Raw genomic sequence first — 23,668 nt, forward strand, 5'->3', positions numbered from 1 at the left:
AAACTTTTTCACTAGTTGCGATGCTTAAGTATATTCGGATCATGCTTGCTATTACAGCTTATCATAATTATGAGATCTGGCAGATGAAAGTCTATTTGTGGGCTAAAACAAACTTCTCAAAGCTGAAATTTTTGATTCGATGATGCAATCAAAATGTTTGATTTCATCAAAAATGAAGATGAACCCTGTGTCTACAAGAGGGTTAGTGGAAGCACAATTATCTTTCTAATCTTATATGTGGATGACATACTCCTCATTAGAAATGATATCCCTTTACTACAGTCTGTGAAGACATGGCTAGGGACTTGTTTCTCAATGAAAGACTTAGGTGAAGCAGCTTATATTCTAGGCATCAAGATCTATAGAGATAGATCTAAAAGATTGCTTGGTCTAAGTTAGAGTGCATACATCGACAAGGTTTTTAATTATTTTACTATGCAGAATTTCAAAAAGGGATTCCTCTAATGTCATATGGTATGAGTCTTTCGAAAACTCAATGTCTCTTTTCTAAGGAGGAAAGAGACCGCATGGACCAGATCTCTTATGCATTTGCTATAGAGTTTATTATGTACGTCATGCTTTATACTTGTCCTTATATCTCGTATGCTTTGAGTATGACGAGCAGATATCAGTCAGATCTAGGTGAAAGTCACTGAACAGCGGTCAAGAATATTCTTAAGTACTTATGAAGGACAAAAGAATATTTCTTGATATTTGGAGGCGATAAGGAGCTAGCTGTAAAAGGTTACAGTGATGCAAGCTTCCAAACCGATAGGGATGATTTCATATCACAGTCAGGGTATGTATTTTATCTGAATGGTGGCACTGTGAGTTGAAGAGTTTGAAGCAGGACACAGTCGCAGATTCTACAATAGAAGCGGAGTATATTGCTGCGTCTGATGCAGTAAAGGAGGCTGTTCGGATCTAAAAGTTCATTACTGAACTTGGGGTGGTTCCTAGCATAGTGGACTGAAGCGCGCTCAGATCGTCGTTGTAAAATGAGCACGTTAATTTAATTTATATCGAATCCCCTAACTAAGTAGTATAGGGTAACTCGAGTCGTCTCCCAAATGATTGTAGTCGATGTATGATAATTCTAGATGTTATTAAAATTGGGGATTTAGATTTTCTTTTGTATTAGATGGGGTGGTTGTTGTTTTGAGTTCTAAATCTAAAGAACAAAAAGAACACTAAGCATTGTAGATAGAGTTGCGACTACGAAAGTGCTGAAAATAAAATGCATTAATGAAGTAAGGAAGTGCGTCAACAATTTAAATAAATGCATCAACAAGTAAACAAAGAAAAACTAAGAACAATCAATATCCAAAACTGTAAGGGGAATTTAAACAAACATCTAATGTGCATAATTTAATCTAAGCTGATAAATGGACAGTAAAATGACTCTCCCAATGTCCCTGGCCGAAGGTGGATGCGAAACGGTAAAACCCCACCGAAGGATGCAGCGACGATGGAACCCCCAACTCCGATGCAAACTCCGTGTGGTTGAAGCGGTAGGTAAAATGGTATGAAGGAACAAGGAACCCCCTTTACTCCTTGGTGGATGGAAGATGGTCGGATTTGAAGACGGAACCCCCGTTGACTTCTTTCCGGCGGTGGTGATGGGTGAGGATGATGATGACGATGAAAGGAAAGTGACAGCTAGCCCCTAGGTCAGGTCCAAAGGGAAGAATGGTGTTTCTTTCACAAAAATTAACTTTTATACCCCTAAAAATTGCTCCGCGACACGGCCGTGCCTCAAGGCATGGCATGGGGTAAGCACCCCTGGAAACGAGGCACGGGCATGCCTCATAGGCACGGCCCAGACAAGGCACGCCCCTATGAAAAGAGGCACGGTCGTGCCTCTTAGGCACGGCCCAGAATAGTGTGGTTTTCTATGAATTGGTTGTTCTTACAGTTTAAGTGACTCTGCATTCCGGTTATATTTAGTCTATGTGACTAGATACCTCTTAATGATTTTTGTGACCATTTGCCTTTGTGACTTCACTTGGACGAGTGGGAGATGTTGGCGGTTTCCGTAACCGCTCGGCGGTTTCCGTAATCGCTCGGCGGTTTCCGTAACCGCTCGGTCGTTTCCGTAACCATCCACTACCACCACGCCTCTCTCCTCGCTTCCTCTCCCTATTAAAGGGAGAGGAAGGCTCTACGATCAGTGGGCTTACGAGAGGGGTGTAGTAGCGATCTGTGAGGTTGCGTCCAAGTCGAAGAGGGAAAGAAGGGATTCGTTCCTGACGCTTGCCGGAGAAGAGGAAGAACCAAATCGAGGATTTAGTTTGTGGAAACTTGAGGAGCCTTCCGATTCTTCGTGATCGTTCCTCCGACGCGAGCAATCTCATCCAAGGCACGATACAACAGGTATTGTTCTACAGAAGAATCTGCCACCATCATTTCGGAAGGTGGTGGGGAACACCAACCACCCCAAAACAACAATAATCATGAAAATCAAGAACAACCCCCAAGCCAGACGCAGACTTAACTACTAGCAACTGGTATGGAATATCTCAGCCTAAGAAGGCTCATGGAAGAAGACCAACCAACCGAGCGACAACAAATTTACTCCACCAGCACGATTATGCCAATTGATCTCCATTGAGGCGACTGTTGCTTGTCTTTCATGGATCCGAGAGGCAGTTTTAAGTTACTACTGCTCGCTCGTGCCGATCAACAAAGCAGGAAGCAGCTTCTTATCTTTTCTAGCGCTCTCAGACGGATCAATCCACAATAAAATAAGTTAATTCATCATATAACAAAATAGGAGGTTGGCATACCAACTTAACAGATTGAAAAATTTTCAACCCAATCTAACTTAAGACGGAGTTACAAGTTATGAGTTAAGTGGGTCAACCCAAAGACTTGTCAAAAAATAAAAAAATTAAAAATTTTAAATTTAAATTACAATTTAAAAGGTCAAATTGAAATTTTTAAATTTGAATTGCTGTTTAGATGGGTCAACTCCATTAATTTATTAAATTTTTTACTTTAATTTTAAATTTAAAAAATAAATTTTTTCAACCCGCGCCTGCAAATCAATCCAAGTCCGCCACGAGTTGACACACACGGGTCTCAGACCTAGATGGGTCGAACCACCTGAATCCGGATTGATAAAATATCAACTTAATCTATCTAAATTGTTTGACGAAGTGGATCAATCCAATAAATTCAATCCAAAATCCAAATCGACGATTCTACCTTCTTCCCTACTTACTATCCAAATTTATGCTCCCCTTTAATTCCATCAGTTATAAAAAAAAACGTTACTATGCATTCTATCTGTGTTGTAATTGTAAAGCACTTATAACGATAAATAAGACGATCAAAATTTAAATTCAGGAATGAATATAAACTTACCTATTTATATTATCAATAATAACATAACATAACGAAATTTCTAATAAAGTAACGCATCTAACTTTACCTCTTCCCTAAGACATAAAAGAAAAGAAGATTCCATTAATTAATCGTCCTGGTCATTTCCTCGAACAGGGAACGGGCAACAAAAAGGCACGTTGAAGAGGAAACTGTTTTCATGCAGCGAATTTAGTGCCTGCGAAGCTTGAAGCATGCGTTGTGCTCGTCGAAGTAAATCCCATAAAGGAAACGGAGTCCTTCAAGTCATTCCACAAATCAACTTTAGCTTTTTTTTGATATATATATAAAGCAGCGCCATCGCCTCGCTCGATCGATAACGGTTGTGCAGTCCATGGCTTCGTCTAAGATGGCCCTGGCCTTCATCCTTCTCTCTGGATCTCTCCTCCTCCTCCTCCTCTTTCCCTCCGCTTCAGGGGCCGTGACCTGCGAGGAGCTGCCCGAGGATCTGTGCGCCTTCGCGGTCTCGTCGGCGTCGAAGCGGTGCCTGCTGGAGAGCGTCCACCGAGGCGGCGGGCGGACGGAGTACCAGTGCCGGACGTCGGAGGTGGAGGTGGAGCGGAGGATGAGAGACTGGGTCGAGACCGACGAGTGCGTGCGGGCGTGCGGCGTCAGCCGCGACGCCACCGGCTTCTCCTCCGACGCCCTCCTCGAGTCCGAGTTCGCCGGAAAGCTCTGCTCCGCCGCGTGCTACCAGAACTGCCCCAACATCGTCGACCTCTACTTCAACCTCGCCGCCGGCGAAGGTGATATATATTTATACCTGTAATTAAAAAAAAATCGTGGAATCCTGAAATATTAATCTTGATTGCGAAAACGGTGCAGGTGTTTTTCTACCGGATCTGTGCTCGGTGCATAAAGTGAATCCCCGACGAGCGATGGCGGAGCTTCTCAGCTCCGGCGCAGCGTTTGGCGGCGCCGCTGCTCCTTCACCGACATCCTACTGATTGTTCTTTTTCTTAGACATCTTTTCTCCTTTTCATTTATATGGAGAGATTACATGTTTGCAGAGGATCGACGCGAGCGAGTGCCTAATAATTTTGCAAATTTCTACGCATTTGTGTATTAAAAAGAAAGAAATCTTAGTAAACTTCAACCTTTTACTTTTTATCATTTATTTACTATTAGAGCATAAGAAGTGAATAATTTTGTGCAACTTAGAACTTTAATCATCCAAAGAGATTTAAATATCATAATTCAGTCATCACTACAAAAGAGGCTAAAAATAATGTAGGCAGTTGATTTGACTTAATTGATTGCCATATATAATTCAAATGTTAGAAAGAAGTTAGTCAAATGAGATGCATGTTGAGATGCCTTCTTAGCCAACTTACAAACTTTGTAAGTTACTAAAGGTTTGAGACCTAAGTTATCACATAAATATGACTTAGAAACACCTCTAAATCAAATTGATACTCAACCATGTCATTAGTTGAGCCCCAAAAATGTCGATCTTTCACTTCCTACAAACACAACAATAGGTAATAGACAATGTTTCAAAATATAAATCCACGAGGGAACCTAATCAACAATGTTGTTAAGTTACAAGGTTTTAACATGAAAGCTCTACGTAACCAAACATTGTAACTCATTGTGGAATATGAGCTTGTAATAGCTTTGGGGCACAACTAACTTTGTATTTTGTATATGCATCACTCTTGAAAGTTTCTATTATAACCACTTACAATGATCCATGTTTGTCACACTCGTTCGAGAGTATTATTTTGTGATTCATCGACTGCATAGAGACTTCAAAGCAAGCTTGATGAGTCCTGTAGCTTTTGCTCAACTGTACTTGCTACAGTATATTATAGACCTAGTGAAAGAAAATAGAAACTCGTTAGTAAAAAAAGAGAATCTCTAAATTCTTTTACAACTTTCTTGTGCTTTCACTGCTCTAAAGGACAACAATTTCCACTTTCGTGAAATTCTATGGAAACTGTTTTTAGTGAGGATCATTTCTATACAATCTCGCAAAAATCAAAATCTTCCTCCCAATTCTTAAGTATGTTCCTTCACACATTTCAATGAGAAGAAATCCTGAAACAAGATCATCACAGGCACATGGCACATCAGCCCTCAGCAAATGTAACTGCAACTATCGGATCAAGATAAAAGATTTTCTTTTACTGAAGGATGAAGAATTGATGATAAAGGGCATAATACATATGAGCATTCTTGATGCAAGGAGCTAGAAAGTAGCATGCCCAAGTTACACATGGGATGTGGCCACTGCTTAGAACTTCTCAGTGGGCTTTAATCTGAACAGGTACAGGCTATTTTCCATGTTGGTGATTTGGTATTCCATGTATCGCACACGCAGCCACAGCCTTTGATGTCAGATGTCATCTAAACACCATTCGCTAAAGGTTCGGAATGATTGTGATTAGTGTCCTCTCCGTGCTTGCCATTCATTTGCAATCTCTGCCTCTGGTTGGGAAGAAAAACAGACGTTTCATTCAATCAACAGTGATTTAGTAGGATGGTCAGCTAATAATATGCAATGTTCTAATAACTCAATCACGTAAACAAAAGGACATGCTATTCAGTGTACAAAAATTCATTTCATACAATTTGTTAGTATACAGGAACCGATTCAATTTGAGGACACATGAAACTAATGCATGTTATTTGCACTTGTTATGTACTTGTTAAATAAATCAAGTAAAGCTGAATTATGGTAAGCATCCTGAGTTCAGGCTTTGTTAACAATGCTTTAGTTAGATGATATTCAGATCACTATGAAACCAGAGCTAATAAACCAGATGCCAGAAGAATAATAAATCATTCATAGCGTTGTACCCGATCAGTAGTATCCCCTATATTTCCATTCAAAAGTTTGTGGTGCTCTTCTCTGGATTTTTCATCTTTCTCTTTGGCACTCAATGGTAGTAATGGTTGGGCACTAGAACGTTCAGGCATTTCTGTAATAAATAAAAGAAAAATCAAATCTTAAAAATGTTGTTGAATAGAATATGATTTTTGAGGAGAAAAATCTCATGCATGTACAACACACCTGGTAGTTTCTTGTCAACGAAGAAAACCATTAAATTTACAGTATACCTGACAGCAAAAAGATCAAAACTATCATATAAATGTCACAATCAAAGTATTAAAGTTTAAGAAAAATACTAGTAAGCAAACCCAGCCCACCATGCAACAACTACGTCTACAGTGTAATGTTTGCGAGAAGCAACTATAAGCAAACTCTGAATAATAGCAACAACCCAAGAAATGAACTTCATAAACCTGCAGCAACAAATTATGACAATTTTTTTTTTCAAAAATCAAAGAACAGTTAAAAATATGAGCTCAATTGAACACAGAAGTGTACCGTTTAGATCCATATTTATGGTATGCAAGTACAAAAACAAGTGTAAATATCATATGGGATGAAAATATGAGATCGCCACAGCCAAATAGGACTCCACGAGGAACTGCAAACAAGTGAAAAAAAAAACCTCAATGTAAGAAATTATACCATTTAACTATGATTAGTTAATATCAGATAAAGAATCTCACAGTTAATCAGTAGCACTTCGGTTATGGTCTCTGGTGGGGGGAGCCTGGCAAGCTTTGACCCCTACATGGAGAGGGAAACAAAATATGACTACAGTGAATCATGCCCAGGATCTGTTGAGGGAGAGAATATTAGAAATTAACAATGAATTTCACAAAAACCTCACGACAATGATAGTTAGGACCAGGAAGTTGAGTAGAATAGAACGAAATGATCCTTAATGTTTGACAAGCCTGAAAAAACCATTCGGCATTAAATTTTTTTAAAAAAAACTGCAGAAACCCATTGAGCATTAAGAAACAGGACCAAATATGCAACAAAAAACATAGCTCAACACAAACTTACAGCAAGAAAAGCTAAAACTCTTAGCCAGAGCAGAACAGTGTAGAAGCGCTTGCTATGATAAACAAACGGATGAAAAGTCCACTGCGACATGTAAATACACAGTGACACATCATCAAATAATCAATAAAGGGTGTAGGAAAATATAGCAATCACTGTAACTTAGCAATACAAATAAAGCTTACAAAGCACAGTACCTGCCCCCAAGTTGTATAATTTGTAACAAGGCACATGAGATAAAGATGTCACAAAGAAGAGGAATTAAAAAAAAAGGGGCAGATAGTGAGATATAGTAATAACGGCTGCAAGTGTTTTATTTGGTATGAGTATTTAGAGATCTAATAAACTTATGAACAACAATCCAAGAGTTACCAACATGAATGATAAGCCCAGTTGTTTAATAAAATCATGTTTGGAATAGTTAAAGGAAGGAATTAGACAACCCATCATCATCAGTACATTCTAGTTAGATGGAATATCAGCATTCTAATTCATCATTGTATCCCATGTTTATGGAAACTAAGATGCAAGTATCCAGCTTCAATTCATTGATTGAGGATCCAATTTTCATTGGATTTGAAATTTCCCCTCGCTACCATCATATGGCAATTAAAAGCCTCTACCACATTAAATGCTGAGCATGTGAAATTGTGACGCCATAAAGGGTATCATAATTAGATGCCAACTGTTAGGAGACTAAATAAAAGGTAATAACACAAGGAATCATTATGGAAGGTGAGCAAAGTAGTAAAAAGGTATATAGGGCAAAAAGATGGAAAGTCTGCAAAACATGAAATAAACATGGCATTGTCTGGCATCAGCTTTTAACAAATTTGATATTTGAGTTTGAACTAACTTTGGCATTTTTATGTGAAAATTTAATTGTTTCTAATTCTATGAATTTTCCATCAGAACATATAACATTAGAAACTTATATGAACAGAAAAATCAAAATCATAACACAAAAGAGACAAAGAGATGGAGGTGAACAGACAAAGTTTATCAGAGTATCAGACAAAGGAAAAAAGCACAATGAATTTACAAAGAACACAGTGGCAGAAGGACTAAGTAACAAACATGGGAAGTCTAGCAGTCAAAATTATTGTACACTTTGATGAGATATTCTATTGACATTAGCTTTCAAATTTTTCGTGTAGCAATCATGCTTTAAATTTTGGTATTGCTTCCAGAAAAAGAACTTATATATTCTAGCTCTATGCATTTTCCGAAACAGAATTTTGATTGCAGAAAAGAGTCATAAAACAAAAGATAATCAAACCATACCACTACAAAAGACAAGAAAATGAAGGTGAATAGACTTTCACTGAAGTAGCCATGTTCTTTGCCAAGTTCCTGGAAATAAAAGCAACAATAAAAGTAAAAAAACTTGGATGTCCTCTAAAATATTAAGTCATTTAATTTAAGTATCACAGTTAATCCAAGTCAGTAGGACACACCGGAAGGAGCATAAACCCAAGATCTTGAAGAGTCGGACCAGGTTGATGTAGATAATGAACTCCTCGTGCAGCTAGCCCATGAATATACTGAAGAAAAGCCATTCTTGCATGATTAATCAGAAGAATTCTTGAATTAAACTTAGCAATCAAGGAAATTATGCTGAACTTTTGACTAAATAACTTGTCAAGTGTTAAAACTAAAAGTAACTGGTCCCTCTCCAATCATTAATCGTTACCAATAGCTACTGAATCCATTCTCCAATCATAAGTTGTTAAAATCTCCATTAGATGCAAAGAAACATAATACAAATTAAAATTGGTCAATTAACAAGTGTACGTTTATATTGCCAAACCTATGGATGACAATAAAACCTGTAGATGTTTCTTTAATTGAATCTATAAACTAATAATTTGTGTAATAAATTGATGACCAAGAATAGTTGAATATTTTTGCATGCTAATAGAAATTTGGTTTGATCAATATATAATTCCTTTGGTATACTTTTCTACAGCATAAACTTACACCTCTTTCGAATAATAGTCACAATGATTCTTTTGATATATTTGTATGCTCTGTCAAAGAGAACAATCTTATAGCTAAATTTACAATAAGATCGAATATATACCTAGTAGCAATACATGGGTACAAAAACAATTGTTCATTTAAACTCAAGAACCCTATGACCATATTAAGTAAAAGCAATAGGATTGAATTCTCTGGAATAGCAAGATTCGTCATTAATTTCACTAAGTGTCAATTTATCAATTTCAAATGTTCTTACTTTGTCCTACACAAGGCCCAAACTATTTCCAATATTACAACCACATAGATAAATAAAATGATGTGTCCACAGTAAATCTTTCTAAAACATTGGATATGGACAGAGACGTCAATTGAAACAATGCAAGTGCAACTTTAGTTTTGCCAAAACCAGAATAGTTAAATCAACTGATTAACTGGGAGGGCAACAGATCCAACTCGAGTGTGGAAAACAATATATCATTGTATCAATCAGCCTGAATATTGAGGAATCAGATACAGAAAAGGATCATAACTGATGAGAAAAACAATCAGACTTAGAAACTAAAAGTTCCCATGATAAATGATTCGCTTCCAATGTTATTCTGAACCGGTAGATTTTTTGTTTTATTTAAATTTTGTAAGCCCATTAAAGCCCGGTGGACCACTTTTCTCTTTAGTTCTCAAAAAAATATTCCAGAATATGGGTTTGAAGGAGAAGTATCATCAACATACCTGGAAAATGAGTCCTGCAAGTAGAAGTTTCCACTTCTCCATAAGAAGTTGAAGCTCCACAACCGTTTCCATGCAAATCTTTCTCCATAGCTACAACCGGAAAGCCATACGCCAGATCAAAAGGAGAAGAAGAAAAACCAAAAATGCACATAAAAAGATCTCGCAGCACAGATGAATTCTGCAACGAAAAAAAAAGGACCTTGGAAGCCTCGCGAGCAATGTACATCGTCATCACTGATAACCGAAGGCCCAATCACTCCCATACTCCTTCACCACCCACCCTCCTTTCTCTTCCACATGGCCCCCTTCGTTCCGACCGATCGGCGCACACAGATCACCGCAAATCTTTATTCACCGGACGAAGACCAAATTCCGACTCCGTCGGAGGCGACCTCGATCTGCAACAACTACACAAAAGAAAAACATTGAAACAAACACAAAATCAACCCTCCTCCAACAAATATACCTACGAGAGTACGCAGGGAGCAACGGAAAGAGACGAATTTGTCGTCGAGAAGTGATCGAGGTTAAAATAACGATGAGATTGAGGAGGGCGAGGTATCCTCGGTTCCACCGCCTCCCTTCTCCTTCTCTCACCTCGGACAAAACGCGGCCTCAACACGGGTCTCCGGCGGCGAGAAGACGAGAAAGGGACTCGAGAGAGAGACGGGTACAAATCTGGCAGAGGCAGAGAAAAAGGGCCGCCACTCCGATTTAAGAACTAATATAGAAAGGGAAGAGTGAAGAGGGAGAAGAAAGAGACCTTTCTCTCTCTCCTTTTTTGTTTTTTCCATTTTTAAATTGATTAAATAAATTATTTAATTACAAATATTAGAATTTCTTAAAAGGATTTACGATGATGAAACGGTTTCAGCAGGTGGTTGGTTATCTGTATTTATATCAAATTTCATATTCACACCTGAAGTTTCAGGAAATTGTCAAATTTTCACCAGAAATGACAGACCGACAAGATCCGTTATTGCCATTGCCTCGTGACATCATCTGAGGATTCTTTAATCTTCAGGGGTTAGTTTGGAAAACAGCCCCACGACTGATTCGCTGGTTGCGAAAGGGAGATGACGTGTGGAAAAATAATAATAATAATAAAATAAAATAAAAAGAATCACACCCGGAATATGACTGGGGCAGGCAAGGGGCCCCTGACCTTTTATATAATATTATTTTATAATTTAAATATTATCTTTAAATTAATAAATTTTGCCGATAAAGAATAATTTTTTAAAGATAATTCAACATATCAATCACTTTTTTTTCGCTTTTGTAGGTAAAGAATACTTTAAGATCATTAATTCTATATATAAATCATGATCATCAATATCAGAATTCTCATTATGCCTCAAAGTTCTAAAATTTATTTTAAATAATCTTCTCTGTACATTATTATTGTATTTTCCTTTCTTATATTATCAATATTAAGCTCCAGATTTCTGAATGCATTTTTTAGTTTGATAAAAAGTTCATGTCTTTTTATATCATCTACCTTCAAAAAATATTATTCAATATTCTTCTACTCATTCTGGAATTTATTAAATCCTCCACACAACATATTACAATAGACATTTATTCTTCGCATCTAGAGTACAATCTAATATAATCGAATAATATTGTATTTTTTTATAATAATGGCATTCTTCAATATCAGTTGTTAGCATCTGTATCAATTATCTTTTTGAATTTTAAGACTAAGATATATATAATGCATCTTTTGTGCTTGAATATGACGAATATGCTCTTACATTATTTGATCAAACTTAGCAATCATTTACAAGAAGACAGCCATTGTTCTCAAACATAAAATTTTTCATAATCTTCTTCAACGTGCTAAGTTATATTTTGCTAGCCTATGCACAATAACTATTATTCACTTTAATACTAATCTCCAATGCTCTTTTTCTTTGTTAACTTCTGTTTGAAAGTTTTTTCATCAAGTCTTATTTATTTACAGTCTTCTTTCCAATCCAATCCAATTAGTCACACAACTAATTTAAGCATGTCACACTAAATCATCAGTCATATCATCACTTAATTTTGTTTAGTATGAACTATCTAAACTCCATGTGTATTCCTACAAATCTCTACGCACTCAAATAGATATATAAAATCACAAGACAAGACATAACTTAAATCATTTATTAGAATCCAAACTCATGACTAAGGGCACCATTGCACCAATAAATTGAGTTTGAACTTCGAGCACAAATGTCAATATACATCAATAATTTGAATGAATGTTATGTTGTAGGAGTTGTTGAACCTTGTGTTCGATTTGGCGATATAAAATAATTTGTGATGACAGGGAGTGAGGATAAGCAAAGTACCATTTGATTAGGCATCTCATCAATACGTTGGGTCTTGTGTTGACTCAATCTAATGAGATTGTGATGAATAAACTTTAGTTGAAATTTTTCTACAACTCTGTTCCGTCGTAATCAACTCAACTATACCCAGGAACTAACTTTAGTTGGAATTCTAACTTGATGGAAACCTCTTCTTTGACATTTTTGGCTCCTTTGCTTTAGTGTTTAATAATTGCATTGAATCTTTTATGAGTTTGTGGTAGGCCTATGCCATTATGGTGCTTGGTAATTGTTTCGATTAGATACCGCAAATGGTTAAGTCATCAGTCAATAAACGATCTAACGCGAGCGACTTCTTGACGGAGCTCGAAGGAGAAGATGATGGGGACCTGAAATGCACTTTAACAAGAGGTTAGACTGGTACTGAAGAGTCCTGACAGACCACTCCGACACTCAAGTTAGTATTCCGTGGAAGGAAAAAATGAAAAAAAAAAGGTCAAGATGTGATGGCCGAGACGACTGAGAAAGAAGGCTGAGACAAGACCTGGGACCAAGAAGAGACTCAGGACCGAGATGGCTAAGACAAGACTCGAAACTGAGATGGTCGAAAAGATGCTGGCCGAGGTGAGATTCAAGACTAAGACGACTGAGACAAGATTGCTTTGGAAGCCCAAATAAGGTCTAGGACTAAACTCATACTGAGCTCAAGCCGGAGACAACAGCTGTCTTACTCTGGTGGGATTGTTGTCCCCGGGTTCATATTGACTTGTCTTGCCAGGTCAACCTGAAATCTGACCTTCGTATGACTCTTGACTTTTACCCTAGAGGGAGTCACATCAACTATGGAACCCACATTAGTGATTATACTAATGCACCGTAGAGTATTGTTAGGGATCAAAAAACTTCAGAGATATTGTTTACTAGTCATATTGAATCTTTTATGTGCTCATGGTAGGCCTATGCTATTGTCATGCTGAATGATTATATTAATGTATGCTTAAAGTATTTCTTTAGAATATCTTTTAGAGATCACATCGCTTCAAAGATATTGTCGATCGATCAATGATGACGAATTATAATTGACGCCTAGCTAGAGATCACATGGCCATCCATGAGAGTAGTATATATCTGAATAATTTGCATGAATATTGTAATTTTTTTTCTACATATAAACTCTAATATTTGATGAGAATTAGAATGCAAGTATTTCCAATATCTTCTGTTTCAGGCGTAACGTTGTCTCTGAATTTATGCCCAATCAACTGAAGGAGGAAAGAACTTGCATGGCACACAAATGAAGAATTAAAATGTCAAGGACTACTAGATAATTGCATAGCATGGAAATGGAACGTAATATCTTTACTTTTGATCAACTTCTTTACTTATCTGTATACTCACTTATGACACATCATGTACAAATAGTGGCTAATCCATTTGACCATCATCATGACATGAAATAGCATGTTTCCTTACTTACAGTGGGGAGATCCTTTATCTTGCAGTGGCAGTTCTTTTGGCTCACAAGAATGAATGGAAGGGTGCCAACAGTGCAGGGTTGCTAGACAAATTGCAAAAGCTTGAGCACAAGAAATGGATGTCGCAAAGTTAACTGTGTACAGCCCATCTTCAGAAGAAACCATGTGGAAGGCATGAGTATTCGTCCGTGATCCAGCCTGAGAAAAGTCACACCATTATTCGAAAAGGTGGATGAACTTTTTCCAAGTTTAAGAACAATTGATCGTAGAGGTGTTTATGTACCTGAAGAAACAGCTTAAGTCTACCCATGTTACTCAGTGTTGAGCTGGTGCACCCATGGAACTTGTTGCTTAGAACAGTCAGGCTGCAACCCTCATCCCAGCCTCCGCAGTCGCATTTTCCTCCTGATCTCCATCTCTGGATCAATGGTGGAGGTTTGCTATCAATTGATGAACCATGAATTCCACTTGGAAGTAGAATTACCATATTGCATAAGTCTGAGTTACTACTCTCTTGTTCACCTTGCAGTCTTCTCTCTTCATGGCTTACACTTACTGATGAATCATTGAAGTAGCTGATGTGCGGCAAGGAATGATCACAACTTTCTTCTAGCATTTCTTCAGGAACCTTGACAATAATGGCAGCAATCTCAGAGTTAAGTGAAAAGGCATCAGGTCCTTGAGACTGTGTTGGCTCAGCACCAAGCAACACAAACTCTCTTGTGAAATAATGTTTTTGGGGATCATGATTTTTTGTTCTTGAAACATTCATCCTTCCAATGACATCAGATACCAACCATTGCTTGTTACTTCTTTTCCCAGTGTTAGCCAAGGCATCGATATTCTTAATTTCATGAAGGCAAAATATTGAATAAGCACACTCAAAATCATGCTTGTGCAAGCCACTTTGCCTTGTCACTGTTGCTGCAAGAATACCACCATCTGAGGATGAGAACATAAACAAAGGTACACCATTTTTCCAGGAAATTTGAAGAATAGCCTTCCATATTTTAGCATCATGATTACCATTGTGAAGTAACCCTTGTTTTCTATAGGATTCATCGTAAGAACTTCGAGCAGGTGAAGAGGAAATTGACCCAGAAAGATGCACAGTGTTCTTTGGCATCAACAAAGAGTTAGATACCATCCTCAATGGACTCTGCCTCACCTTATAACTTGATATTTCTTTATTGTTATCTGTTGTTCTCAGCTCGAATGCTGAGGAACCCTCCTTTATACTTGCACTTTGCTTCATCCACTTTGGCCTAACATTTGACTGAAAGACAGATGAATTTCTCTCTTCTTTAGCTGCAAGGATTAAAAATTGCTGGAGACTATTTTGAGAAATTTGCTTCTGGTTCCTGATTTGGTGTTTTGATTTTTCAGTTGATATCACAGTCTCAGCTCGCAAAGTATCAGATGCTTTGATCAGACTGACGCAAGGGAAAAGACAAGAGTTGGAAAGGCGAGGAGATTCATCAATGACTTTATCATCCACAAGATGGCAAATTGAAATTTTGCAACTTTTTCCTTCCATTAAAATGGTGTCATCAAAATACGACTCAAAACTATTCCGTCTTGTTGACAATATCACGTAGATGTGTATGTTGTTGCTATGATGTAGTTGACACAAACAATCCGCTAAACCTTGATTATGAGGATAATCTTGGAACTCCTGTGGAATCTCTGTGGTATTGTATGTGTCAGCTGAAGTAAGAATGAGAAAATTGGAAGTTGAAACTGAAGGACCAAGATCCATCTGCAATGACAATTCAGAACATGTGGCTTTCAAGTCTGAACAAGCATCATAGTGTTTCTGATTATCTGCGACAAAAGGACTTATGGTTGAAGCTCTTTTTGAATCGTCCAACTGATCCAAGTGTTCATCTACAGTGATCTGTTTTGCTTTGTGATCAAAAGAACCAAACCTTTCAGATTGAGAACGAGCTTTTCTTCCAGTGTGTTGTGTGTGTGTGTTAAATGTATAAAGCACTGGAGAAGACTTGTTCTTGATGGATTTGGGTCTCTTGGTTCCCCAATGAGCCACACATTTCTGATGATACTTCAATCTCTCAAGCAATCCCCAATCAACAATGCCAGATTTGAAAGCCTTAGCCTGAATGTTATCAACTTTGTCCACATTCTGAGAAATGATTGGCATGAACTTCAGATGAGGTTCTGATAGTACTGGACTGGAACCGAGACGTGAATGACGACCTAAGCCGCTTGTATCGGCAAGATTTCTGGTCTCTACATGCCCCTGCTCTTGCAAATTGGCAGTGTTAATTCCTTTGGGAGAGTACATGCCTTTCGATAACATAGATGATTGATGGTGAGTTGAAGTCTTTCTGAAATGAACTGTAGGATTCCCTTCCCATTTGTTCTTGATCATCTTTTACATGTGTTAGAATTTGAGATAGCATGACTCAATCATCATCTCTGTTTAGTAACTAGAAGCTTTTACTACATATTCATTTGAAAAGAATTAAATCATTGATGGTTGAATTAAATCTATGTTTCGAAGTGATTATCTCAAGCTGAATGTTGAGCTATAAAAAGAGTAGACAATGAGAATAGTAGAAATGAAGATATTAAAGTAGATGTGCGGACATACGAAAATAGACAATATAAAGAATAAGAACATAGAAAAAGTCGAAATTGTGTCTATTAAGGAAAAATTTCAAGAAACACTTTTAAGATTGTATGAATATAAAATGGTATGAATACGTATTTAAACGTCTAATAAATACTCGAGTTAGAAAATATAAGACCATAATAAGTACGGACATTAATAAAGGAGGAGGAAGAGGAAAACTAAAGAAAACTTAATTAGCAATAATAAAAAAGAATTAAATTCAGGACAAAACTCAAAAGGGCATTCTTTTATTTTCAAAGACGCCCCCACTTTGTTTTTTTTTTATCAAAATGGTGCTCTATTTCACTGTTCAACCGTATATAATTACTCAAATACCCTCCAGTAATGTACTGTTCAATACTCATCTCCCATCTAAATTTTGAATCGGTCGAATGTGTTGTAATAACTAAATTCATGTTCATATTATAGCAACTACGAAACCGTAGCTGTTACAACGTGAATTCCTATCATTCTTGTTACGTTATTACAATTATGATTTCATAGTTGCTATAATGCAACCGACCGATTCAAAAAATAAGAGGGAGATAACAGAACAGTACTAAATGGCAGTTGAGTAATTATACACGACTGAACAAAAAAAAATGATAAATCCCAGTTAGCTATATTGACTATCCCTGGGGTGACCGGGCCGGCTCCACGGAACTTTCCCACCCGCCAAGGATAAATCAGGAAGTGCACGCAACGGCCACCGCGGCTAACCCAGACGCCCAGCATCTTAATACACGACTGAACAAAACAATAGAGTAGGACGTTCTATTGATAAAAATTAAAGTGTGAGACGTCTTTATGATTTTTGCCCTAAAATTTATTTAAATATAGAGATGGAGCGCGTTTGCAGAAGGCACCGTCTCCCTCTCCCCCGTGATTATTCGATGGGTTTGTCCAAGTGCGCCGCTTTAATCACCCGAAACCCTAGTTACCTACCTGGGTTTCAACTCTACCCTCTTCGTTCAGAGCGGATCATTCTATCGAGGAAACATAGACAAACACAAAGCAGGAACGACCAATTTCCAATCTTCCACGCGACCACAACCACGGTCAAGATTGAAATCGAAACCTCCGATGGAGGAGAACTATCCGGAAACCTAAACAGCTAGCACGACAGCAAGCAAGGACGGACGAAGAAAACAATCAAATAAGAGCAAAAGAGAGCGGAGGCGCACCACGGAGCCATGGCTGGGCGACCTAGAAGCCACGAACCAGCGAAGAACAAACCACCACCACCACCACCAAGTCGATCAAAAGGCCGCCTTCCGCCGCCGCCTCGAATCGAATCAGATTCCTTCGGAGAGCAAACTGTGAAGCGTGGATGGAGGGAGGGAATGATGGGCTGGTCGGTGTGTGTCGGTTACGCAGCTTCTTGGGGATTGAAGCTAATTAAAAAGCTGTTCGGCGCGTAAGAAGACAAAAGGCGGGAGCGGCGGGACTCGTGTCGGTTCTGGTGCATCGATTGGGGAGAAACAGGACGCGAGCTCGAATAGATTTGCCGGCGGATTGGTGCCGGTTAGGCCGACAATTATTGATAAGATATTGGATGGAATCTATCATTAGGTTTGTGGGGCCCTGTCTTGATCGTTTATATCTTGTTTAGGTGCATGATTTAATCATAAATTTTTGCTATTTATTTGCTGTCATCTTTATCCTTCATCCCCAAACGGATATTAAGCATCTGGATTGACCGTTACGTGCGTTTTCCTTTCCGATTTACCTTGATGATCGATCGGAAAATTTTCATAGAAACCGAACCATCATCTCAGGAATTGAGTGACTAAGTTGGATTATCATCTTTTTTTCATCAATTAGAAATGCGAATAGATTTGGCTAATGATTGGTTGCCGACTCGTGGTTAGGCCGACAACTATGGATGGCATACTAATCTATCATTATGTTTGTGGGGTTGTCCAACGCCTTCAATTTATTTAAAAAATTATTTTTTTAAAAAAATATTGATTATTTCAATTAAATCGATTTTTAATTTTTAATTTTAAAAATAAAATAAACAGTTGAGATCCTTGTCGCAATAGACTCCCGTCACAAATTTATAACGAGAATCTGAACCATTCGATTTTAAAATCAACGACCGATCGCTAAACTCCTAAACCCCAAACTCTAAACCCTAAATCGTAAACCCTAAACTCTAAATCCTAATCACCCATTCAATCTACGACCTCATTCAATCTACGGCTTGAATTTAATCTTAATTTTAAAATCGAACGATACAAATTCCCGTCACAAATTTGTAACGGGAATCTATTGCGACAAGTAGCTTTTTTTTTTTAAATAAATTACTTTTATTTTATCAATTCTATGAACCAAATGCTCCATTATAACTTATGAAGTGAGGTTTGCAACAACTCAGACAACTAGTATTCAAAACTTCTAATTAATATTGCAAGAAGATTGAGAAGGTACAAGCTAAAACTGAAACAACTAAATAATCTTTCACAAATAACCATTAATCCTGATGCAAATGTCATTATCAAATTTCTGAAAAGAAAAGCTCATTTTGACAAAACATATTATTCAGCAATGAATGCATTAAATCATGTTAGATTCATTAGCTATGGTTCTACTGAAATTTGACTACAGAGGAAATATGCTGTATCAATTTTTTGGTATGGATTCTTTAGACCATGATGGAGGTACAATCTTGTATTCCTGTACTTCCTCCTCTTCAGTATCCTCGGCGTCCAAAATATCCTTCGAAAATGCATTGGGATTTGCCTTGATGCAATTTTGCAATGCGATGAAAGGATTCACACAATCAGATCCCTGCAAAAAGAAATCAACTCCATTGAACACTATGATCAACTAATATCAGTTCCATAAATTTTTTCATGAAGAATAAATGTCTATGTGCTTTTGTTCTCATGACCAACTATTGATAAACAGTATCAGTTAATCCAGCAAGGAATCAAACAATGCATCTGATTCCTGGAAAACCAAATCAACTCCATCAAGCACTAAGATAGAAACCACCAAACTATTGTGGCACAAAAAATCTTACTCCAACTATTTGGTAGGCTACGATGATACATCAACCTTATCCATAGATGAAGCTCCTTGCAAGACAATAATAATTGTAATATTCCAACTAATTAAATTATTTTTTATCATATTGACTAATATTTCTACGCTAATAGATTCAACTCTTCTGCCCATAAAATCTATTAGTATCTTAACATATGTCCTATCTCGACCTATTTTCACTTAGTTTATCATCAATTGTTGTGAAAAAATACCAGTTGCTTAAATTTTGTTCATAAAGAATAAGGACCTGCATGCTTTTGTTCTTATGAACTACTATATGACAGCTTCATTTAGTTAATTCAATAAAGAGAATCAAAATACAATGCCGACAAAATGATTACCTTCTCTTCTGCAGTACTCTTGATGAAACACACAAGTGCCTCTGAAAACTGAATCCCACAGGGCCCCTTTCTCAAGTCAGCAACGCAAGGGCATTCCAATGCTCTTTGTGCCTTTGCTTCGAGTGACTACAGGAACTAAGAAAACAACAGTTAAAAAGCACAATCTCCGGCAGCAAAAATGCAGGGATTACAATGTCCAAATATGAACAAGCTACCCATTGGTTGTAATAGAAGTACACATACCTCTTCAGCATCGTTATCAGTAGTCGACATTGCTTCTGCACAAATAAAATGGGCATCATGTCAACCTTCTCAGGCTCTCATAATAAAGAACCAAGACATAAGCTCACAGGAAGTCATGAACTCCTAGAAATTCCATTTCTTCTCTATTGATATCAGAAAAAACAAATATAACAGATAAATTACGACAAACTGAGATAATTGATAATTAAAGTCTACTAAAAAATTTAGTTTACTTCAGCCCAACATCATATTTGCGCATGGTTAATTGCTAATCAAATCAATAGTTTGAACTAATAAACTAGTTGGCTAGGTAAGGTTTCGATCCTCCTTTCTTGAGTCCTACGCTTACAAAACCCTAAAATCTAAACCCGTTTGGAAATGCACAACCGCTGCAAGAATCCCTTCAGCAAGCGATCAAATTTTGAAAAGAAGGATTTTTCAGGAAAAGAGAAGGAAAAAAAAGAGAAAAGAAAGGAAAAAACCCCCTAAAAACTCTTGAGATTAGTGAGAGCTTAGAGGACCTGCGATCAGATCTTCCATCGACGAAGCGGCGGGAGGAGGAGATGGTCCGTTACTTGGAGGTGGCGGCGGCGCCTCCTCGCCCACGTCTTCGACGGCGCTCGGAGCTTGACCCATGCAAAGAGAGTTCAACCTAGACGGACAAAGAGCGCAAGGTTTTAGGCTTTGGCACACTGTTAACAATAATTATATAGATTTATTTTTTAATATATAAATTAAAAAAATCTTTTTCGAATTGGTATTTATATTTTTATTTCTCCTTTATAGCTCTTTATTTTTATAGAACTAAAAATAGATTTCTTTGTAGAGCTGTCAAACGAATTAATCTATGATGAGACGGATCAATCCATCATATAATAGAGTGGGATGGATCGATCCATCAATTTGACAGGTTAAAAAATCTTCAATCCAACTCAATCGAAGGTGGATTGCGGGTTAGGCGGACCAACCCATGGGTCTCTAAAAAATAAAAAAATATTAAAATTTTTAAGTTTGAATTACAGTTTAAATGGATTAAGTTAAAATTTTTAAATTTAGATTATAAGTTAGATGAGTTCATTAATCTATTGAGTTTTCTACTTTAATTTTAAATTTTTTTAAAAAATAAATTTTTTCAACCTGCGGATCAATCTAAATTTGTCACAGGTCAATCCATGTAGGTTGTGGGTCTAGATGGGTCGATCCATTTTAATTTACTATAAATAGATTCATAAAATTTCAATTCAATTCACCTAAATTATTTGATGGGATAGATCAATCTAATAAATCTAATCTAAATTGACATGGACGACTCTACTCCTCTGTATCTAAACTTCTCTTTAAGCTAAGAATTTCCTAAACAAACAAGAAGATAAAGTTAACTTAAAACTTTTCTTTATTTCCCTTTGATGTACATAAAATTAAATATATGTAATTAATCTAAATATGAAAAGTTAACAGAGATTAAAAAAACAAAATTGAATTTAAAATCGTATTGAATTAAGTTTAAAAATATCAAAATATCAAGATAGCCGACATGCATATAAAGATAAGGATGAGTATGATTAAATGTAATTAATCTAAATACAAAAAAACTGTGAAATCAAAACATGTCAAAATTAAGGTCAAAATGTTATTGAATTTTTTTTTTGAACTTTATGTTAAATTTCAGTTGAATCAATAAGGACATTCTAATTGAAGTCATTGGTGTTAGGACTAAAGCACCAATCCTAATAGTCAAAAGTTATAACAAAAGAAATTGGCGAAGAGTAAACACTAGAGCACACAAGATTCTCACTTGTCGCCGGTTGCAAATTTTCACTATATTAAAAATGAGATTACAAAGACCCATTCTTTCAGAACTATTTTTCTTGCACTCTCTATCTTTGCAAATAGATGAATTATCTCGTCATGATTATCAGAGTAAATTAGGGTTAGAATTATTGGGGTTCCAAATAATGTGTCAAATGCATAAAATATCCTCTTATAATATATATTAACAATCTTCCACTTGAAGACTAATTCATCATCAACCATTTCCATCTACAACGACAACGACTCTTAGATCTTCAATGGAGATGTCCAACTGAAGTTGCAACCACTTTAGTTTCTCAACTCTCGACTGAAGTTGTACACAACTTTAGGTTCTCAACTATCACAGTCCTTGTCAACATATCAACTAGAGTATGACTTTCTTGTATCCATAGGATTGTTGTCTGCAAGAGAAGAGGAGTGAATCTTGATCGACTATTCGTTCGATTTCATCTTTCCATCAAAAGAGAGTTGACAGTGAAATTAAACAATATAAAATGACATGCGAAATTTACTTGGTTCTCAACCCCCAAGATTGATTTCCAAACTCTATGTATGAGAAGCGTATATCTACTAGTGGTCTCCTTTTCAAAATTCTTTTAGGAGGCAGAGAAATTTATTTTACAGTCAAAGTATAAGAGCAGATAATGAGAATTAAATCAATATAAACAAACACTCGTAGTCGAGTCAACCTGGAAGTCTTGAGCGTAGCACACTCCTCTTGAAACTTCTCTGGTCACACGAGCAAAGCTTCGATCGTGTTCACAAACATAACAGAATCTGAGAATGTAGAAAATCATATACGACAAACAATAAAATTTACAGTAGAAATAAGATCTTAATGAGCGATCCATGTGAAAGAAAACTCTTACGAAGTTCAATTTATCTATCTAATAGATCTATACCTTTGAAGTGTGTCCTTCGCTTATCCCGCTCGTCCTTGGTTCGTCGGATCTCTTGCACGTTCAAGCGTTCGTGCCTTTATGTTTATCCACACGAACATGATCTCAAGCTTCAAAGAAGAATCGTCATTGTGGTGCTAGCCACACAAGAAGATTTAGCCAAAACAAGGAGGAGAAAGAAAAAGAGTGTTCGGCTAAGAGGGAGAAGATAGCTCAAAATGACTTGTGTACCTTTGAAAAATATAAGAAAAATATTTTATATTCATCTCATGAATATGAAGAGTTTTTGCCTCTTTAGCTTCCCCATATTAACGCCAATTAAAACTCAAATAGAGCACATGTTTCTCATATTGACTCTTCATCTTATTTTCATCAAATGAAGAGAAAAATCTTTGATCTTCCTCTATTATTAATTCATTAAATATTTTAATGAATCAATATCTTATTCAAATTTACTTGAGTGTAATCTAAATGAGTCTAACTCAAATTAGACTCAATTTCATAATCCAATTGGATTTACTTGAATCTAACTCAATTAATCCAATTCGGATCATATTTTAGTCAAACTAAAATTAATCAATCTCTGAAGCATTGTGTCCTTTATGTGTAACCCAATAGGTTCTCGTAACGTTGATAATGTGTCTAAACCGCTTTAGACACATAAGCAATGAGCAACATCTAACAATGCATCATTGCTATCCAAGTGATGAGAAAAGTCAAGATCTGACCTAACCTTTCCGTGACTACTATAATGTATGATGATGTCCTTCTATCCTTGATATCTAGATTGATCAATGAGGCATAGACTGTGTCATTCTCGATATCAATCTTTGTGTTTCTTGATCCCCAAATAGACTTACTCAAGCAAATGAGCTCAATATCTCATATTGACTCATTTGAACATGGTCATGCATTTATTAGTCCTACTCGATCAAG

General features: G+C 36.8%; 4 protein-coding genes across 8 annotated transcripts; 1 reads left to right on the forward strand and 3 right to left on the reverse strand.

Annotated features, from left to right (window-relative positions):
• The first annotated feature begins 3,706 nt into the window (after positions 1 to 3,706).
• LOC141848062 (uncharacterized) lies at positions 3,707 to 4,408 on the forward strand. The gene is made up of 2 exons (XM_074736174.1): positions 3,707 to 4,130; positions 4,210 to 4,408. Exons 1-2 carry the CDS (start codon positions 3,719 to 3,721, stop codon positions 4,329 to 4,331), a joined length of 534 nt encoding a protein of 177 aa, XP_074592275.1. The 5' UTR covers positions 3,707 to 3,718; the 3' UTR covers positions 4,332 to 4,408.
• Positions 4,409 to 5,490: 1,082 nt separating this feature from the next.
• Positions 5,491 to 10,652, reverse strand: LOC141847276 (phosphatidylinositol:ceramide inositolphosphotransferase-like). 4 transcript variants are annotated; one of them, XM_074735282.1, is made up of 13 exons: positions 10,429 to 10,652; positions 10,158 to 10,356; positions 9,959 to 10,048; positions 8,704 to 8,790; positions 8,531 to 8,599; positions 7,250 to 7,330; positions 7,066 to 7,137; positions 6,907 to 6,967; positions 6,719 to 6,821; positions 6,538 to 6,633; positions 6,401 to 6,447; positions 6,187 to 6,308; positions 5,491 to 5,814 (listed from the first exon to the last, which is right to left on the reverse strand). In XM_074735282.1, the coding sequence occupies exons 2-13, from the start codon at positions 10,188 to 10,190 to the stop codon at positions 5,734 to 5,736; spliced, it is 942 nt and encodes a 313-aa protein (XP_074591383.1). In that variant the 5' UTR covers positions 10,191 to 10,356; positions 10,429 to 10,652; the 3' UTR covers positions 5,491 to 5,733. The 4 variants fall into 4 exon arrangements, with proteins under 4 accessions (XP_074591383.1, XP_074591380.1, XP_074591382.1 ...); XM_074735279.1 differs by having other exon boundaries at positions 10,158 to 10,365; XM_074735281.1 differs by having other exon boundaries at positions 10,425 to 10,652.
• A 3,029-nt stretch (positions 10,653 to 13,681) lies between these two features.
• LOC141847924 (uncharacterized) lies at positions 13,682 to 17,805 on the reverse strand. 2 transcript variants are annotated; one of them, XM_074736034.1, is made up of 3 exons: positions 17,571 to 17,805; positions 14,035 to 16,190; positions 13,682 to 13,949 (listed from the first exon to the last, which is right to left on the reverse strand). In XM_074736034.1, the coding sequence occupies exons 2-3, from the start codon at positions 16,141 to 16,143 to the stop codon at positions 13,746 to 13,748; spliced, it is 2,313 nt and encodes a 770-aa protein (XP_074592135.1). In that variant the 5' UTR covers positions 16,144 to 16,190; positions 17,571 to 17,805; the 3' UTR covers positions 13,682 to 13,745. The 2 variants fall into 2 exon arrangements, with proteins under 2 accessions (XP_074592135.1, XP_074592134.1); XM_074736033.1 differs by having other exon boundaries at positions 14,035 to 16,214; positions 17,571 to 17,588.
• Positions 17,806 to 18,774: 969 nt separating this feature from the next.
• On the reverse strand, positions 18,775 to 20,683 carry LOC141848077 (mitochondrial intermembrane space import and assembly protein 40 homolog). The gene is made up of 4 exons (XM_074736191.1): positions 20,543 to 20,683; positions 20,022 to 20,056; positions 19,779 to 19,904; positions 18,775 to 19,179 (listed from the first exon to the last, which is right to left on the reverse strand). The coding sequence occupies exons 1-4, from the start codon at positions 20,655 to 20,657 to the stop codon at positions 19,012 to 19,014; spliced, it is 444 nt and encodes a 147-aa protein (XP_074592292.1). The 5' UTR covers positions 20,658 to 20,683; the 3' UTR covers positions 18,775 to 19,011.
• Between the last annotated feature and the right edge of the window lie 2,985 nt (positions 20,684 to 23,668).

Source organism: Curcuma longa, chromosome 16 (assembly GCF_044706935.1).
Source record: "Curcuma longa cultivar G26 ecotype Majalengka, Jawa Barat chromosome 16, ITB_CL_G26_1.1, whole genome shotgun sequence".
NCBI lineage: Eukaryota > Viridiplantae > Streptophyta > Magnoliopsida > Zingiberales > Zingiberaceae > Curcuma > Curcuma longa.

Bases quoted from the DNA above. Each gene is read 5' to 3' on its own strand.
- LOC141847276 (XM_074735282.1), bottom strand. From the start codon at position 10,190: ATGACGATGTACATTGCTCGCGAGGCTTCCAAG. The intron at 8,791-9,958 runs GTATGTTGATGA...GCTTTTCTTCAG, and splicing joins TTGCAGGACTCATTTTCCAG to TATATTCATGGGCTAGCTGC. The intron at 6,822-6,906 runs GTGAGATTCTTT...ACTTGTTTGCAG, and splicing joins CGAAGTGCTACTGATTAACT to TTCCTCGTGGAGTCCTATTT.
- LOC141848077 (XM_074736191.1), bottom strand. From the start codon at position 20,657: ATGGGTCAAGCTCCGAGCGCCGTCGAAGACGTGGGCGAGGAGGCGCCG. The intron at 20,057-20,542 runs GTCCTCTAAGCT...TTATTTGTGCAG, and splicing joins GATGGAAGATCTGATCGCAG to AAGCAATGTCGACTACTGAT. The intron at 19,905-20,021 runs GTATGTGTACTT...TAGTTCCTGTAG, and splicing joins CTGATAACGATGCTGAAGAG to TCACTCGAAGCAAAGGCACA.
- LOC141848062 (XM_074736174.1), top strand. From the start codon at position 3,719: ATGGCTTCGTCTAAGATGGCCCTGGCCTTCATCCTTCTCTCTGGATCT. The intron at 4,131-4,209 runs GTGATATATATT...AAAACGGTGCAG, and splicing joins CAACCTCGCCGCCGGCGAAG to GTGTTTTTCTACCGGATCTG.
- LOC141847924 (XM_074736034.1), bottom strand. From the start codon at position 16,143: ATGATCAAGAACAAATGGGAAGGGAATCCTACAGTTCATTTCAGAAAG. The intron at 13,950-14,034 runs GTACATAAACAC...GACTTTTCTCAG, and splicing joins GACTTAAGCTGTTTCTTCAG to GCTGGATCACGGACGAATAC.